The sequence below is a fragment of the Sapajus apella genome, unplaced genomic scaffold, assembly GCF_009761245.1.
Source record: "Sapajus apella isolate SASKATOON/1434 unplaced genomic scaffold, GSC_monkey_1.0 scaffold53, whole genome shotgun sequence".
Classification (NCBI taxonomy): domain Eukaryota; kingdom Metazoa; phylum Chordata; class Mammalia; order Primates; family Cebidae; genus Sapajus; species Sapajus apella.
The window spans coordinates 12235777-12255763 of NW_022436993.1; the positions used below are offsets into that span (position 1 = coordinate 12235777).

The 19987-nt window shown below is 38.1% G+C and overlaps 1 protein-coding gene across 1 annotated transcript in view; it reads left to right on the top strand.

The window, feature by feature from the left end:
- ITGA8 (integrin subunit alpha 8) overlaps window positions 1-19987 on the top strand; it is a 190721-nt gene that overhangs the window by 20991 nt on the left and 149743 nt on the right. Inside the window, exons 3-4 of the mRNA XM_032243982.1 lie at window positions 12687-12787; window positions 16907-17030. Coding sequence (XP_032099873.1) covers window positions 12687-12787; window positions 16907-17030 — 225 coding nt within the window. The remainder of the gene's footprint in view (window positions 1-12686; window positions 12788-16906; window positions 17031-19987) is intronic.

The window sequence follows — 19987 nt, forward strand, 5'->3', positions numbered from 1 at the left end:
AAGTTTCATGATTTCCAGGAAAGAATAGTTTATTTCTCTATAAACTGGAGAAATAGGCTAGAAGCTTCTTAAATTCTGAATGAGTTTACCAATCTGAACAGTGACTAACTCTAGGGAATTGAATTCTAATGGCCTTTCACTTGCTACTTTATACAATTCTTTATGCCAGTTTTGTTACTTTGTACTCTTTGAAAATTTTGAAACAACAATCTGAAATAATTTCAATTTGAAAAGATAGAGTGTTGAGCTCTACATTTTAAAATGAGCTTTTAAGGAGTGATTTGAACAGGTTGGCAGACAAGGAAAAAAGGAATTTCACAAAAGAAATGTCTGAAAAAAGGTCTTAGAATGAGATGCAACAGGGAACAGAAAGAAAGTTCACCCAGGCAGGGCGCAGTGGCTCACACCTGTAATCCCAAAACTAAGGAGGCCGAGGCAGGTGGATCATAAAGTCAAGTGTTCGAGACCAGCCCCGCCAACATAGTGAAACCCTGTCTTTACTTAAATTACAAATAATTAGCTGGGCACAGTGGCAGGTGCCTGTAACCTCAGCTACCTGGGAGGCTGAGGGAGGAGAGGTTGGGAGGTGGAGGTTGCAGTGAGCTGAGATCATGCCATTGCACTCCAACCCAGGTGACAGTGCAAGACTCCATCTCAAAAAAAAAAAAAAAAAAAGAAAGAAAGAAAGAAAGAAAGAAAGTTAACCCCAAACAGAAAGGAAGGCAACTACCCAGAGCTCAGGCTGTGGGGTCAAGATCATCAGGTGTGGAGGGCAGGGTATTTATATTTGATCTACTAGATAAAGACAAGAAAATTATTTAATGTGAGTGTAAACATGCACGTTTTTATAGTACACATATGTGATATAAATCATAAAATACTCATTTAATCAAAATAACACATCTCCCAAACATCATAAGGAAAAGTGAATTAGTGTGATATTCTTTAAAGGTTTTTCAGAGTGGTTTTGGAGTATTGGGAGACAGGCATTTGGAAGATTAATTTTCTGTGACATAAAAATCAATCCAGGTCCTTTTCCTGGATTTGTTTATTTTAGACAAGGAGTTCTCTGGCCATGGATATTTTGCATATGAGTATTCCCTGTTCTCAGATGCAGGTTTCCAATTAGAAGGTTTTACAGCATCAATTTGACTATGAGAAAGATTATAAACAGCTGGTTAAGGATTTCTTTTACCCTTTTCCTGATTAAAAATGTCTGGATAGCTCCAGCAACAGCTTTGGGAAAATCTCCAAGGAGACGAACTTAAAAAGTGATGACTGAAGGTTATAGGGAAACCTACTGTTTTCTATATGGGGTCGAATGCTTTATAAATAGTTTTCAAAAATTACCCTGTCTGCCAAAATGTGTGGTCAGACCTGTGTCAGGTGCAACTCTTCTCTTCCCTCTCCCAGGGTGATCTCTCTTCATTTCTAATAATTCCTCTCATTTCACTCGGCTAAAAGATTAGAAAAATCTGCTTATAGCCCACGTGTGCACCATATTCCACATCCCCTCACTCCTGCTCTGAAATGCGTATTCCCATGAAACAAAAAGATCCAAAAGCTAGTAGGCCTGCCACCCACTGGGATTTGCAGCCAGACTGCCCAGAGAACAAAGCTGCCAATTTCAGAGAGACAGCTTCAAAAGCCAGAAATGGAGGACGAGTCAAATCAGTTGTATTGTTATAATTCAACTAAGCTTCCTGGGTTGACCTACAGATTTTTTCAGTTTATCTTTAGGTTTTCCCTTTTTCAGATCATAGATGTACTAATATTCACAGTAAAAACTCAAATGATAGAGAAATATACTCCACAGAAATATAAAACCCACTGACACCTGTATATTTCCTGCTTTCAAGATAACTATCACTCACAGGCTAGTGTCAATAAATACACACACAAGCCCAATCACAATCACATGTACACAACCATGTGTAGAATATTTGACTTTTAAATAAAAGTGGGATCATACTAAACAATGTACCCTTGACAAACTTGAATGAATAGATGGGAGCTTGGTTATTCATTTAACAAACACTGATGATCTACTATGTTTTAAGCACTGGAAAATGCAGAGGTAAATGAGAGAACATCTCTGTGGGATCTAGATATATTCTCAAAGGGTAGATACTACCTATATAAAAACAGATTTTTGGCCAGGCATGGTGGCTCACGCCTGTAATCCCAGCACTTTGAGAGACCAAAGCAGGCAAATCATGAGGTCAGGAGTTTGAGACCAGCCTGGCCAATATAGTGAAACCCCAACTCTATTAAAAATATAAAAAATTAGCTGGGTGTGGTGGTGCACATCTGTAGTCCCAGCTACTCAGGAGGCTGAGGCAGGAGAATCGCTTGAACCTGGGAGGCAGAAGTTGCAGTGAGCCAAGATAGCACCACTGCACTCCAGCCTGGGTGAAAGAAGGAAGGAAGGAGGGAGGGAGGGAGGGAGGGAGGGAAGGAAGGAAGGAAGGAAGGAAGGGAGGGAGGGAGGGAGGGAAGAAGGAAGGAAGGAAGGAAGGAAGGAAGGAAGGAAGGAAGGAAGGAAGGGAAGGAAAGAGAGGGAAAGAGAGAAAGAAAGAAAGAAAGAGAGAGAAAGAGGAAGGAAGGCAGAAGGAAAGAAAGAGAATTTTAACTTCTGTATAGTATTGTATGCTATTGCAGTAAACATGTAAATAAGATAATCTCAGACAGCAGTAAGCACTATGAAGAGAATGCAAAGGGATAATCGGAGAGCGAGTGACAATGAGTAGACAGAACTGGTGGCTCAGGGAATTGGTCTCTGAGGATGTAGTTCTGGAGCTAAAACCTGAGTAATGAGACGAAGGCAGCCAAGTAGAACACTGTGGGAAGAGCATTCCAGGAAGAGTAAATGCAATGGCAAGACTGAAAACGCGGGGTGTGTTCAAAGGACAGGAAGTTGGTGTGTCTGCAGGTGGAGGAGCATGGGAAGACAGGAAGGACTGAGAATGGAGAATCAAGCAGGGGCCAGGCAATGTTGGCCCCCTGGACCAAGTCAGGATTTATTGCTGCAGAGGTGGAACTACAAATCACTGAGAAGAGACGGATTGTTCCACAAGTGCTGTGGGGGCAAGTGGCTTTTCATATTGGAATAAGAAATGTGTCTCTGCCACTTTATAAACAAGAATGAGTTCCAGATGAACAATAATCCCAATTAACAAAGTTAAAAGAATATAAAAAAAATTGGAAGATGATACTTGCAACATTTGTATGGGAAAGAGAATCAATAGCCAAAATATTGAATTACTAATGAATAAAACTAATAACTAACCAAGAAAATGAGCCAATAATATAAACTGGCACTTCACCGAAGAAAAATGTGAATGGTCCGCAAACATGAAAAGATGACCAGCCTTACTAAAAGTCAGGAAAATGCAAATGAAAACAAAATGAGGTACCATTCCATGGTCATCTAGACTGGAAAATATTCACAAGTCCTCCTGTAATAACAAAAGTTGAGAATACCTTTCTCCTGCACTGCTAGTGGGCATAAAATTGTAGCTACTTTGGAGATCAGTTGGCATGTCTGATCAAATGACTATGATCATTCTCTATGACCCAGCAATGTCATTCCTAGCGTGGGTGCCAGAGAGAAACCTTCGCACATAGGCACATGGAAGTGGGTATAGATGAATGGTCAGAGCCAGAGTAGAAGAGGGAGAACTGGAAAGAAACATAAATTTTCATATGTAAATGGAATGGATAAATAAAATGTAGACTATTATCCAGTAGGATGCAATACTATACAGGAGTTAAAAAGAATGAGCTAGACTGATCTATGTACCTATTTATCAACTACTTTTCTACCCATCACTCATCTATGTTTCTATGTAACTATGTATCTAGCTAGCTAGCCATCTATCTGTTCATGGATATTTCTCACAAACATAAAACTGAGGGTAAAACACAAGTACAGACTGCTAAGTACAGAAAATATAATGCCATTTTTTTTTTCAGACACAGTCTCACTCTTTCTTCCAGGCTGTAATACAGTGGCATGATCTCAGCTCACTGCAACCTCTGCCTCCAGGGTTCAAGCGATTCTCCTGCCTCAGCCTCCTGAGCAGCTGGGACTACAGGCATGTGCCACCATGCCCAGCTAATTTTTGTATTTTTAGCAGAGACAGGTTTTCGCCATGTTGGCAAGGCTGACCTCAGGTGATCTGCCTGCTGGCCTCCCAAAGTGCTGGGATTACAGACATGAGACACTGTGTCTGGCCAAATGCCAGTTTTTCTTAGGCAAAGACTTCATAATCAAGAACCCAAAAACAAATGCAACCAAAACAAAGATAGATAGCTGGGACTTAATTAAACTGGAAAACGTCTGCACAGCAAAAGAAATAATCAGCAGAGTTAACAGAAAACCCATAGAGCGGGATAAATTATTCACAATTCGACAAAGGACTGATATTGAGAATCTACAAAGAATTCAAACAAATCAGCAAGAAAAAAACAAGCAATACCATCAAAAAGTGGGTTAAGGACATGAATAGACAATTCTCAAAAGAAGATATACAAATGGCCAAGAAGCATATGTAAAAGTCCTCAACGTCACTAATTACCAGGGAAATGCAAACCAAAGCCACAGTGTGATACTATCTCACTCCTCCAAGAATGGCTATTAAGAAAAAAAAGATGTTGGTGTGGATGTTGTGAAAAGGTTTTCTTTTTTGTGTGTGGCAGTTTTAAGATATTAGTTTTTAAAATCAGTACTTTTTAATGGAAAAAACATGACCAAAAATTTGTTACAGAATTTTGAGGCCCATTAAAAAGAGTTTAATGAGAAAAAAAAAGAAAATATAATACTGTTTTTCCTTAGTTCGTAAGACTGTACCAAAGACTACTCTAACCATTGTTGGCAAACAACATCTAAACATCTGTGTGTGCACAGCCTATACGCTGAGAGTAGTTTTTACATTTTTATATGGCTGGAGAAATGGTTTTTAAGAATAATATTTTATGACATATAAAAGTTATATAAAATTCAATTCGATTTCTGTGTACCTACATGAAATTCTATTGAAACACAGCCAAGCTCAAGCTGATTCTTTTATATATTGTCTACTAGCTACTTGTGTTACAGAGCAGAATTGAGTAGCTGTGACAAAGATTACAGTTTGCAAAGCCTAAAATATTTATCTAGTCCTTTACAGGAAAATCACTGTAGACTACAGCCCTATACTATTCATGGAATATTTTTCAAAAGGCCGGAAACATATACATTTAATTCATGATGGTGGCAACCTCTGGAGGGGGAGGAGAGACGAGGAATAGAACGGAGGACAGGTGTCAAAAGGTACCATAATGCTTGTGAATCGCTATTCTGTGTCAGTGTGATCTCATTATTCTGTATCAGCGCATACAGATCTGTTATATGTGTTTAACAGTTGAATCTTAGTCTATCTTATAAAGAGCAGATATTTCTTTGTCAGTCCCTTGTTTGTAAACAAATTTAAGTTGTTCCAGTTTTTGGTGTCACAAACAGTGTTGCAATATTTTCATATTGTATCTGTGTGTGTGTGTGTGTGTGTGTGTGTGTGTGTGTGTGTGTGTGTTTTAGAGGCAAGAAAGCACTTACTCTGAGACTTTAGAGACAGGGTACTCTTACTCTGTCACTTAGACTGGAGTACAGTGGCACAATCCTGGCTTACTTCACCCTCAACCTCCCAGACTCAAGTGATCCTCCCACCTCAGGCACAGGCTACCATACCTGGTTAATTGTTTTTTGTTTTTCATTTTTTGGTAAGAGATGGGGTTTTGCCATGTTGTCCAGGCTGGAGTGCAGTGGTGTTATCATAGCTCTTTGCAGCCTTGAATTCCTGCCTCAAACAATCCTCCTGCCTTGGTCCCCCAAAGTGCTGGGATTATAGGCATGAGCCACTGTTTGTGTTATTATTTCCACTGAACAAAATACCAACAGATTCTGATCAGAAAGAAACATACATTTAAAATTTGGATACATGCTGCCAAACGGCTGTTCCAAACTTCAGCATCAAAGTATTGTCTCAAAGTAGAGAAATTTTATTAATTTGGGGCCAGATTGGTAAGTGACAGTGGTAAGTTATTATTGCTTTGAGGCTCAGGTAGTCTCCCTGAATTTTCAGGCTAATTATTTTTACCCTTAATGCCTGTTCAGATCCTTAGAAACTGTTTTCTATTGAATTTTACTCTTTTTCTCATTGATTTGGGGACTCTTACATATTACATATATTGCTCCTTTTCTTGAAAAGTTCTCACTTTGGTTTTTATTAGCTTTGTTAATTGGCTCCTGCCACTTAGAAAACTTGACGTGGTATGCAGTCGCTGTAAAAGCTTTTCCGAGCTTTTGCCTTTGCTTTCGCCATAGTTTGTGATATGCTGAGAGACTTGCTTGTGTAACTCATGGGCTTTATCCTCTCCTGGAACCACTGGTCCTTCTGAGTTCTGTGGGGTTGACAGTGCTCCCCGGGTAACCCAATGCCTTCCTTCTGCTTCAGAGGACATGTGGCCCTACCCTAAATGTGTTGCCCCATGTCACTCAGCGGGTTTGGTTAGGAAAACAGAAAGCACATTGAGTATTACAACTAGGAAGGAATTTCACACAGAGTCTGGGAGGCTTTCACGGACATTGGCAAGGATAGGGTGTGAAAGTCCGGAAGGTTGCTCCCTGCAGATCAAGGAATCTGGAAGTTCAGGGATCACAGGACTTGATTTCTGCTGTCCAAAGGACTGAAGAGGTGATTGTCAGGAGGATATTTTGGAGCTGCTGGAAGAACATCACATCTGTCACTGCTCATGCCCACGTGCTTCCTGTGGCTGTCACCAGAAAATAATGGCTTCTCTTTCCTTCCCTCTTCTCAAATCTCTCCTGAGCCTCTCATTCATTTAGAATCCTGCTCATTAGAAAGTCTGGGAAATGTGTTTTCCATACCTTCAGTCTTTGCCATAGAGAGACGAGACTTAAAGGGCTGACATAGTGCTGAATATTCACAGACAGTACTTGGAAGTAGTTTTCACTAAAGGTCAGATCAAATGAAATCAAAAACATCCTCCATGCATCAAAGGTTCATTGAGCACTAGGATGACATAGTCCTGAGCACTGTGTCAGCTTATTTGGCACGAAAGAGCTGTGGTCAGAAAAGGAAAGTAAGAAATTAGGGAAAGCTTACCTTTGCAATCAACCCCCATACATCTTACTTATTTGAAATTTTATTAAATTACAATGTTAGATTCAAAGTCAGAGCATTTATTAAAAAGATAAAACAGAATTTTGGAAAGGTGATTTGTTGACTGCAAAGATCAATGAGAGATTCAAAACTCATCTCAGAAATGCAAATCAAAACTACATTGAGATACCATCTCACGCCGGTAAGAATGGCGAACGTTAAAAAATCTGGAGACAGCAAATGCTGGAGAGGATGTGGAGAAGTAGGAACACTTTTGCACTGTTGGTGGGAGTGTAAATTAGTTCAACCATTGTGGAAGACAGTGTGGCGATTCCTCAAGGACATAGAAATAGAAATTCCATTTGACCCAGCAATCCCATTACTGGGTATATATCCAAAGGATTACAAATCGTTCTACTATAAGGACACGTGTACACGAATGTTCATTGCAGCACTGTTTACAATAGCAAGGACCCGGAACCAACCCAAATGCCCATCGACGATAGACTGGATAGGGAAAATGTGGCACATATACACCATGGAATATTATGCAGCCATCAAAAACGATGAGTTCGGGTCCTTTGTGGGGACATGGATGAACCTGGAAACCATCATTCTCAGCAAACTGACAGAGGAGCAGAAGATCAAACACCGCATGTTCTCACTCATAGGCGGGTGTTGAACGATGAGAGCACATGGACACAGGGAGGGGAGCACTACATACTGGGGTCAGTTAGGGGGAAATAGGGGAGGGACGGTGGGGGGTGGGGAGCTGGGGAGGGATAGCAGGGGGAGAAATGCCAGATGTAGGTGATGGGGAGGAAGGCAGCAAATCACACTGCCATGTGTGTTCCTATGCAACAATTTTGCATGTTCTTCACATGTACCCCAAAACCTAAAATGCAATAAAATAAATAAATGGGAAAAAAAAAAAAAACTCATCTCAGTACATAGAGACCTGGGACTGTGGATTATGACTCTGTCATAATCCCTGGATTGGGTGTGAAATTAATGAAGTCCGTTCATTTGTACCCTTGGTCAAGAAGAAACATATTGCTGAAAATGGCACAGTTGACACTTGCAAGCCAGTTATTATACAGTTCACCCCATAATGGCAGAAAAGATATCTCAGGAATCACACAGGTGGAATCACATCATTTTAACAACTAAAGGAAGATCCTATTCAGAGCTGGCTTCTTTTTTCCCAGGAATTCATTTCCTTCCTCACTGAAACTGGCTTTTCTGAAGTCCTTTTGGGATCTCCTTGAACTCTGTTTGAATTTTTGAGGCCCTGGTCTTCTTTTCATGACTTTTTCACAGTTTACAGGTAATTTCAAGACCACTCTAGCACTTTCTCCCTGTATGTAATCAAAGCCACTTGACAGTGTTGTGAGGTGTCATAATTCATTCCTGAGTGCCACAAGTCACTACTAACAACATATTATACTTGTGTGTCTGGAGGTTCTTTTGAATTCTTGGACCTAGGTTGAATTTCTAGGTTCCTAAGACACACATATAGATGTATAAAATAGATATTTGATAGATATAATATTATGTTATATAACTATATATTATATCTCATATATATATTATATAATTATATATTATTATTTCTTATAAAATATATACACATAAATATATTTACTATATTATATATTATAATTATAATATAGAATATGTAATATTCTACGTAATATATGTAATAATATTTATCTATTTTTATATATATTTTATAGATATATTTTATATATTATAGATATATTTTGTAAATAGATATAAATATAGATATATATTGTATAGATATATAGATATATTTCATATCGATAATATAGACAGATGTCTCTATATTTTATATCTATAATATATAGATAGATTTTTAAAAATATAGATATCTTAAAGCCACAGGCCTTCATGTAGTTGTATTGCTACAAGACTTCTGTAGCACAACATCAACACCTTAGCTTACGGAGGGATACCTTAACCTGGTAATACCAAGACATGATACCAAAACACAGACTTAAATTATCTTAAACTATCTTAAGCTCTCTCTATTTAAGAGATTTTTTTTAAAACCTATGGACCTTCAGGTGTATCGCTACAAGATTTCTGTTGTATGACTTCCCAATTTACAAATAACTTTCATGTTCACTGATCTCACGGAACCTTCGTGACTTTATGATGGCCCGTGCAGGAGGAAAAGGGAAAGCTGTTCTCAGCCTCATTTTATGGAAGAAATCGGAAACTGCAAAAGATGAAATAAATTGTTCATAGTCACCTAGTCAGTGATGGCAAGAACCTTCCACTTCAAATTCTATAATCTTCCACACTGCCTAGACATAAATAGAAATGCCAATATTTTCCAGTTTAAGCTATACACTGTAAGAGCTATAATGCTTGGTTAGTCATGTGCACTTTGGGTGAGGATTTCCAGAACTCGTTTTTTAAAAACATCTGGAAACATCAAAAGCATAAGATTTTTAAAAGAAAAATTCACGATTTTCTACTAGCATGTCAAAATGTAAATTTTAGGCTAAGATTGAATATGTACAATTTAGTCTTTAAACAGTCTGTAATCATAAGTAAACTCAATTAAAAGTTTAATTACATGTTTATTTTGGCCTCATTTAATAGGAACAAAAAGTTTATTTTGTAATGTATTTTTATAAGGTCAAGGAAGAAAAAGTGCATACCACAGGAAGCACAAATAAGATGCCCTAATACAAATATCTACAGAAATTCATTAGCTATTACTGATAGAGCTCTAGTTAAAACTATGCAATTAGAACCACGTGTGAAATAAGTTGAATGTGAACTCAACAGTGGAAAGATGCATGCTTTATTTTTCTATTTTATTTTTTTGAGACAGAGTCTCACTCTGTTGTCCAGGCTGGAGTGCAGTGCCACAATCTCAGCTCACTGCAACCTCCATTTCCAGGTTCAAGAAATTCTCATGTCTTAGCCTCCTGAGTAGCTGAGACTACAGATGTGCACTACGACGCCCAGCTAATTTTTGTATTTCTAATAGAGGCTATGTTTCACCATGTTGGTCAGGCTGGTCTCACACTCCTGGCCTCAAGTGATCCACCTGCCTTGGTCTCTCAAAGTGCTGGAATTACAGGCATGAGCCACTGCACCTGGCCAAGATGCATGCTTTTATTAAGACCTGAAGTGTGTTATAATTGGGTTGAATTTCTATCCAGATGGCCCCCCTCATGCTGACATCTACAAAGTATATGAATAATTGTGTTGGGGTGTTATCTACTGTGGCTGTGTAGACATCTGTTACTCAGTTAGAAATCAGGACTTTGGAGTCCTTCATGCTGGTTCCTGCTAACACAGGCTGAGAAGCCTCTGTTCTTCAGAGTGGGCAGAATCTCATGTGTTTTACTATCGGGAAAGATTTGGAAATATTTAGAGCAGTTATAAATGTTTGGTCTTCAATATGAAACCAATAACTGAAGTGTAGATTCAGGGATACATAGTCTACACTAAATTTGCAAGACATTTACCTCTGAAATGCAAATCTTAAGAAAATGTTTAAGTTGTGAAATTTAATGAATGAATACATATATTCATGTTATATTTATCTAATGGGAGTCACGCTGTAACTTAGACATAATCAAAGAGAAATCCCCCTTTATATGAAAATTGATGCTCAAGTTTTTTTTTTAATTGACAAAAATTGTAAAAGCCTGGTTACAATGGCTCACACTTGTAATCCCAGCCCTTTGAGAGGCCAAGGTGGGAGGATTGCTTGAGTTCAAGAGTTCAAGACCAACCTGGGCAACATAGCAAAACCTGATCTCTACCAAAAAAAAAAGTCTAGCATGGTGGCATGTACCTGTATTTCTAGCTACTCAGGAGGCTGAGGTCGGAGGGTCACCTGAGCCCAGGAGAGTTGAGGCTGCAGTGTACTGTGATCATGTCACTGCATTCTAGCCTGGGCAACAGTGTGAGACCCTGTCTCAAAAAAACTGTATGTATTTATGGTTTACAGTGAAAAGTTTTGATCTGTTTAAACATTGTGAAATGATTAAATCAAGCTAATAAACATACTCACCACCCAGCATGGTTGCCTTTTGTGCATATGTTTGTGCATATTAAGAATATTTAAAAACTATTCTCTAGGTCATCTCTCTGTACAATAAATCTCCATAATTTTTTCATCCCAACTGAAAGTTCGCACCTTTTGACAAACTTCTCCCCAATCCCTCCTGCCCTCGCCAGCCCCTGGTAACTACCATTCTACTCTCTGCTTCTATGAATTTGACTTTTTTAGATTCCACATATAAGTGAGTTCATGTAGTATTTGTGGTTTTGTGCCTAGCTTGTTTCAGGCACAAAATTATTTGTGACTTAGCATGATATCCTTATGTTCCTCCATGTTGTGGCAAATGAGAGGATTTCTTGTTTTGTTTGTTTTGTTTTTTGAGACGGAGTCTCTCTTTAGCGCCAGGCTGGCATGCAATAGTGCGACCTTGGCTCACTGCAACTTCTGCCTGCCAGATTCAAGTGATTCTCCTATCTCAGCCTCCCAAGTAGCTGGAATTACAGGCGCCTACCACTGCACCTGGCTAATTTTTGTATTTTTAGTAGAGATGGGGTTTCACCATGTTGGCCAGGCTGGTTTCGAACTCCTGACCTCGTGACCTGCCTGCCTCAGCCTCCCAAAGTGCTGAGATTACAGGGGTGAGCCACCGCACCCAGCTGAGGATTTATTTTTAAAACTACATTGTGTTCCACCATATACATACCACATTTTCTTTATTCATCTATTGAAAGACACCTAAGATGATTCCATATCCTACTAACACAGGGTAGCACATTCATTGATTTCTATGTTGATCTATCCTTGCATTCCAGGGATAAACCTCACTTGAACATGGCCGACGATCCTTTTAACGTGCTGTTGAATTTGGGTTGCTAGTAATTTGTTGAAGATTTTTGCATTCATGTTTATTGGGGATATTAACCTGTAATTTTCTTTTCTTGTAATGCCCTTGTCTGGTTTTGGTATCAGGGTAATGCTGGCCCTTGAATTATTTCCTTTTCTTCAATGTTTTGTTTTATTTATTTATTTATTTATTTATTTTTTGAGACAGAGTCTTACTTTGTTGCCCAGACTGGAGTGTAGGGACACAATCTCAGCTCACTGCAACCTCCACCTCCTGGATTCAAGTGATTCTCTCATCTCAGCCTCCTGAGTAGCTGGGATTACAGGCACAAGCCACCATGCCCAGCTATTTTTTATTTTTGTTTTTTGGTATTTTTTGATAGAGACAGGGTTTCACCATGTTGCCCAGGCTGGTCTTGAACTCCTGGATTCAAATGATCCTTCCCGCCTCAGCTTCCCAAAGTGCTGGCATTACAGATGTGAGCCACCATACCCAGCCGTTCTTCAATTTCTTTGGAATAGTTTGAGAAGGATTGGTATTCGTTCAAATATTTTTGATGTGCAAATTATGTGTTTTAATTGGCTGCTATTTTACACAAATTATTAACTACTCATATCTTCTTTGTCAGACAACAGAAAGATTAGAGTTAATGGAACCAAAGAACCTATCGAGTTTAAATCGAATCAGTGGTTTGGAGCAACAGTGAAAGCACACAAAGGAAAAGTGGTGGTGAGTATGAACCGTGGACCTGTGTTGCTGCTTCGGAGTGTGGTGTGCACTGGAATGTTTTCAAGCTCATGTTTAAGAAAGCTCTTTCCTATACGAACATATTAGACTTTCAACGATAAGCCTGCTGGCATTTTAAAAGAAACTGAATGCTTAAAACTAAAGAATGTATACTAGTGTTTAAAGTTCTAGGAAATAAACCCTGTTTTCCAGAAGAGCAGTCAACTATTTTCAAATATTTCAAAACAACTAAGAAACAAAAGTAAAAGCTAAATCTTAAAGCAGTAAAATAGTGTATTGCTTAAGACTAGCTGAGGGGCTACTGCAGAGAAATAGGACTGAAATTCCCATAAGGATGCTTAAAAAGTTAATCTGCTGTGGTTTCATTGATCCTTTCTACAACTAAAGAAAAGCTGTCTTTCAAAATAATTTTTAAATGACTAACCGCATGATTCTCTCAGTTCATTAATACTTTTGAAAGTAAAAACACTCATTCCCAAATAGATATTCTTTCAGCTTCAAAGCGCTATGACATTATAATTCTGTTATTTTGTTCTTCTGAGCCATGATACATGTCTAAGTTATCGAGAAGCAAATGACTATTAAAGTAATCTGGAAGACTTTTTTCGTTTGGGGGATTTTTTCAAACTATTGCCTTTAATTTCCTTACAACAATGAAGCAATAACTTTGGCTTTTAGGATTTGTTAAAACCTACTGGAATTATGATTTAATAAGAATCAGTATCTAAAGGAAATGCCTTGCTTTATTTAGTCTGTGGTTAACCCCAAAAGGATTTTGACATAAAACAGGTAATGTATAAAGTATATATAGCCCTCTCTAGTTAAGAAATCCAGCATTTACAAGATAGTTTTTGTAGAGTTGTCTTTGCATTAGTATAATTTTTTCACATTCCAGAATTCATAAGCACTTTTTTTTTTTTGAGACAAAATCTTGCTCTGTCGCCCAGGCTGGACTGCAGTGGCACGATCTTAGCTCACTGCAACCTCCACCTCTTGGGTTCAAGCTATTCTCCTGCCTCAGCCTCCCAAGTAGCTGGGACCACAGGAGAGCACCACCATGCCCGGCTAATTTTTGAATTTTTAGTAGAGATGGGGTTCACCATATAGGTCAGGCTGGTCTTGAACTTGTGAACTTGTGATCTGCCCGCCTTGGCCTCCCAGAAGTGCTGGGATTACAGGCAGAGCCACGGCCTCGTAAGAACTTTTTAAGGTGGAGTATGACACCTTTAAGGTGGGAATTGTTGTTGAAAAATTAACTCCGTGTAATAACTGTTTGGGGTTTAGAAAATCTTTTGGATGCTGTTTTGAGTTTTTTGTGTCTTGAAATTTTATCTGTAACATGTAATAGTTGCATATTTACTCAATAATTGTAGAAACCCTCAAAACAATGGAAATGAAAATAATGCACCATGTTCATAAAAAAATGGTTAATTTTCGGCATGCCTGCATTTTCTAAAATATATGATGGGAAATAGGATAATATAGAGTGTATTTCAAGCTAACTTTTTCTTTGAGTGCTGAAACTTAGCAGAATGAACACTTAAATTATCTCCTATATGACATAATTTTTATAACTGCAAAATGCTGCCTCCGGAAGTATCATTTTGTATACCCAGATACCATGGGTATACATATCAGGTTTGGGTCAAAGCCTAAATATATCACATCAGTATGTTTCACATCAATGTGAAACTGAGCAGACTGAAAAAGAGTAACTTTTTAGAGCTAACATCAGGCAAACGCTGGAGAGAATTTTCATGGCATGAAATGCCTTTTGGTGAAACAGAAGGTGAGGCCAGTTGGATCAGATCAAGCTACACAAGTGAATGCTACACGACATAGATTTCCCTGTGCTTCCCCATCTGTACCTTACATTGAATTTATGAACCAGATGCCTTGGGGAACCTAGATGAGTTAGAAAGTTTTGGGGTATTGGCCAAGACTTTGCAATACACAGAGAGGCAAAACCAAACAACTGAAGTTGTAGAAGTCTAATTTATTTGACTAGGAGTTATCTTTACTAAAAGTACTTATACATTGGGCCAAATTACCAAGGACACGTTTGGAAGCATAGACTACTTTCAAATTGGGATCTTTTTTCACTTCTCTGGAATTAAGTGTGATACTATCAAATTAGAAGGCAGGCTAGCAGCTCTGAGTTCTAGGATTCTGTCTTGCCAGATGAGTATCTGGAGAATGGGGTACAATACTTACAGAAGACTCAGGCAAGCAAAACAGAAGTTCAAACCATGCTAATGTTTTGTACATGTCTATTTCCTCCCTCATTCCTAACAAAATGTGATTTCATTTACTTGAAGAGGATTTTCTATCAGTCCGTACAGTGCTCTTTAGAATCTAAACTTCTGCTAAAAAAAAAAAAAAAAAAAAGAATCTAAACTTCAGAAAAAGGAGCCAGATGATTTCATGTTTTTCTTGCTGTTGTTTAAATTCATTTTTGCCAATAATATTCCTGATTTTAGGCAAACTAATTTAGAAGCAGTTCTCTTTTCACCATGATGTATTCCCAAAAAAGGTGTCATAGAAATGACATAAACTAGGTCCTATTTTCTCTAAAACAACATTCTGAAAATTAAAAGGCATGGATGAGGCATCAAATCAGTTTCTGATATGACAAGTTATAAATCATAACAGCAAAGAAAACAACAAATGCATAATCATTTGGTATTGTAAAATTATGTTTCAGCTTCTGACAGGCATGCATTTAATTCAACATGTTACACATCTAGCAAGCAGGCTTTATACGCAAACCTTTATATGTTAAGTGCTGTAGGAAGTTAAATCAATTCCACAACAGGTTCCAAAGTATGAGCAGATATTTGTACAATATGCAGCATTATTTACTACCCTATATGTTAGCTGGAAAGAAACATGGGACATTTCGTTTCTAACCCTTTGTTTTTTTGCCACCGTAGAATGGAAAGGGCGTTTACAGAATGATTTGGATAACTCTCCTCTTTCAGAAAGAGTGTCTGACGTCTTTGGAGTTTATCGAAATAAATTTCTCCATAACAAGGAGGGCCAAAGACTTGAATTACTTCACCTGTGGGGTTTAATGCCTTGAAAATGCTTGTAGCTCATTAACATGCTCTCTTACTGACTTTTTGATCATCCCTGATAAAATTGCTAAAACAGGCAGAAAATGCTTTTACTTTCAGTTTTGCCATGAATAAAAACCATGACATGAAAACCAAGCCAAAAACACTGTGAAAATGGAGTAGCGCGTCCAGATGAAAGTCTCTGTTTAAAATTCCTAGGATGCAACTTCAGCGGTAAACTAGGAGGTGTCAGAAAACAGGTTTACTAGCTTGTTTGCATCCTTTGATTTGAAAGTCATCTTTTAAAAGCAATAATTAGACACAGAAAGGAACTTGTTCTCATAAGACATCGCACTGATTAATTCACTGTTTCCATGATCATTTGCTTTTATGTAGGTCCAATAAAAAAAAAGAAAAGAAATACGAGTTATTTGCTTTTAGGAATTATTTTCTGCTTGCTTTGGGAAGCAAAAAAATAACAATTCAAAATTCCATGGGACCTAGGCACTGTGGTTCATGCCTGTAATTCCAGCACTTTGGGAGGCTGAGACAGGAGATCACTTAAGCCCAGGAGTTTGAGGCCAGTCGGAGCAACATAGTGAGACTCTGTCTCTACAAAAAAACAAAACAAAACAAAAGTTAGCCAGGCATGGTAGTGTGTGCTTGTGGTTCCAGCTACTTGGGAGGCTCAGGAAAGAGGATCACTTGAGCCCAGGAGGTTGTGGCTACAGTGAGCTGCGATCATGCCTCTGCACTCCAGCCTGGGTGACAGAGCAAGACCTTGTCTCAAAAAAAAAAACAAAAAATCAAAGAGAAAACTCATTTTTTTGCACATATTTAATTTTCACCAATCCTACAGTATAGTAACATTAAAAATTAGCTTTGGAAATTTAATTACCTCTGATGACCAACGTATTCATTAGCATGCTAGGGCCAATTAATTCACCCAATAATTTAACAGTTTGTTATACCAATAATTCAAATAAAACTATAGTATGAGAAACCTACATCAAAAATGTGCTTTTTTATCTTTCATGTTTCCTAGGCCTGTGCTCCTTTGTATCACTGGAGAACTCTTAAGCCAACACCAGAAAAGGATCCGGTTGGCACCTGTTATGTAGCAATTCAGAACTTCAGCGCCTATGCCGAGTTCTCTCCTTGCCGGAACAGTAAGTGACTTTTATTCCTTGAAACTGACATTAGCTCAAGTGCTTTTCTATTGTAGACAGGAGTGCAGGTAAGCTCAAAACACCACTGATTAATGTAGGCAAGATAATGATCGAATGGCATAAATAAATGAAGAGAAAGAATAGTGATATTAGAGGGTTAACAAAGAGGCCGCTGAGATTTAGAAACCTAAAGAACTGGGCTTAAAACTTTTTTCTTTTTTTGGAGACAGGATCTTACTCTGTCACCCAGGCTGGAAAGCAATGGTGTGATCATGGCTTAATGTGGCCTCGACTTCCTGGGCTCAAGAAATCCTCCCACCTCAGCCTCCCAAGTAACTGGGACCACAGGCATGTACCACCATGCCTAGCTAATTTTTGTATTTTTTGTAGAGAGGGGTTTTTGCCATGTTGTTCAGGCTGATCATGAGCTCCTGAGCTTAAGAGATTCATCCACCTTGGCCTCCCAAAGTGCTGGGATTACAGGCATGTGCCACCATATCTGGTTTGAACATTTTAACTCTTATGGCTTTTGGTAAGGATTTTTAACAAGGAGGAGATTATTGCTTTTCTGTTTAAAAATATTGAAGTAAATCAGACACTTCTTCACATTACACCAAATGTCAGCTGAATGGATAGTCCATGGAACAAGGATTTTATTTTAAATAGCTTTAAAGTAGGGGTTCTTTTTAGACCATGGGACTCAAGTATTTATTCAATGCAGGATTTCTTTAAAAAAAAACACACACACATTGAGCACTAACTCTTCTGTGTTTAGGGAATACAGCAAAGAACAAGAGGAAAAAAGCCCTCTGTTCAAGGAACTGGCTCTAGACAATAAACATGTAAATAAATGTGTTTATGATACAATGTCAGGCAGTGAAAAGTGCTACTGAAAATACAGCAAGACAAGAAAGGAGGGAGAGACCTGTGCTGGGGAATCCAAGGGAGGAGGAGTATTTTAGAAAAGGCAATAAATGATTATTGGAGTAGAAAGGAGAGAAACTCCCCAGACTCAGGCAGCAACCAATATGAGGCATAGTCTGTGTCATGTTCCATTCAAAGTGCCGTGCTCTTGGGTTTATTAAGAGGTCAGCATTGTTACGCTAAAGATAAAATCTCACAAGCAATAACAAAGGATATCCAAAGTATATTTAGAAAATTAATGGTAGTGAGAGATTCATTACTGAACTTTGTTTTATCCTTGTTTACACCTATCCATATCCTATACTCCATGATTTACCCATGTTCCTGTTCTGTGATATTGACCATATGCTCACAGACCAGCTAGCTTGTTAACAAACAGCAAATAACTGTAACTAAAAAGATGAGCCTATCCCTCACATGCCTTTTGCCTTGATAATGTAGGATATTCTTCCTACTGCCATCAAGGATAATCATTTATAAATCTAGTCACTCCTTGTTCTGCCTTCTTGCCTGACTAGCTGCATGAGATGTGAAGACTCAATCAAAATACAACACATGAAGCATAGACTTCTGGGGGAGAAGTTTCAGAGTGAGTTTGAACCATTCTCTAAAAATGTAAATTAATGTACGATTGCATCTTAAGCTACATGGACACAGGATACTAGTTTATTTTCCTAAATAAAATAATAGCTCCGCAAAGATAAAAGGGAGCACATGTTGAGTGGCAGAACAGCTCAATAAATTGCCATGAATTCTTTCCTCTCTGGTTTATAGCCACAGTTTTCACATCCTCCTGGTCTCGCTATTCCTATGGATACTTCTTCTTACTCAGATCATCCAAGAAGGGGAGTCCCCGTTCTGGCCAAGAAGTTCACAGATCATTAACACAAAGCCAGCTTGTTCATGAGCATATGGTCAATATCTCAGAACAGGAAACATCAGCAATATTATTTTCAAAAGAGAATGCAAAGAAGCACTTCATGTTAATTTTACACCACAAACCCACTTGCTGATACTATTAGCCATTACCTGCTCATTCATATGGATGATATGCCTATGGTTCTTACAGTCATTCAGAATTCAGGTGGGGATGGTTCACATACACCCTTCCATTTGTTGGATAAGATGTCAACAAATAGTAGCAAATCATCCACATGCTTCCTTGGATTCCTGAGTTCACGCTAGGACATAATTATCAAGTACACAGATGCTCTCAAGTCCCAGAAAGAAAGATTCCTTCAGCTCTCATGAATTATGATTCAACAAGAAAAAAAATGACTTTGCAATGGAAAGAACCTCACACTCTATTATGATTGCCACTTAAACATTTGGAGCTGATTATTTTCCTCAGTGAATTTTATTAAAAAATGAATGTTTTCTCTTAATTTTTTACAGCCCCCTGTTTTAAAGCAAAATAATTTCAAAGATTGGTCATGTTTCTTCCCTTTTGAATAATTTGCAATCTTAATAAAAAGTCAGGGTTGAATTTAAAAGGGACTTGTTAAAAGACTTGTAGGCATAGAAAAATACATATAATAGCAGTATATGAACACATATATGTTCAGAGTAATATCTCATGTATTCATATATATTTCTGGATGCATATAAATATTTATGCATATAAGCTTCTAGAAAATTGGCACTCAGACATTCCAGATTATAGAGATGAGCTTTAGATAACTTTATAGGATTTATAACCATAAATCATGAAATATAGCTGTAAAGTAAGGAGCAAATTTTGTTAAAATACAGTGCATGAGGTCAAAATGTGTTTTTAAAAATAAAGAGAGCATCTGGAAAAAATTAATGATGCCAGTGCTAAAATTAGCTAAATAATGACCAAAGGAAAGAAAACACCAGAAGACACTCTAAGGGAAGCTGGAAAGGCCAGTTCCATTTCAAAAAGATTCTGAACAGGCGCATGCCCAGCCGTCACTGTTTCCTTTCCCATCCTCTTAGTTCAGTTTCCATTAAGGAATATCTTGATAAGAAAGGAATCATTGTTTACATGTCCAAATCTAACTATGCTGGAC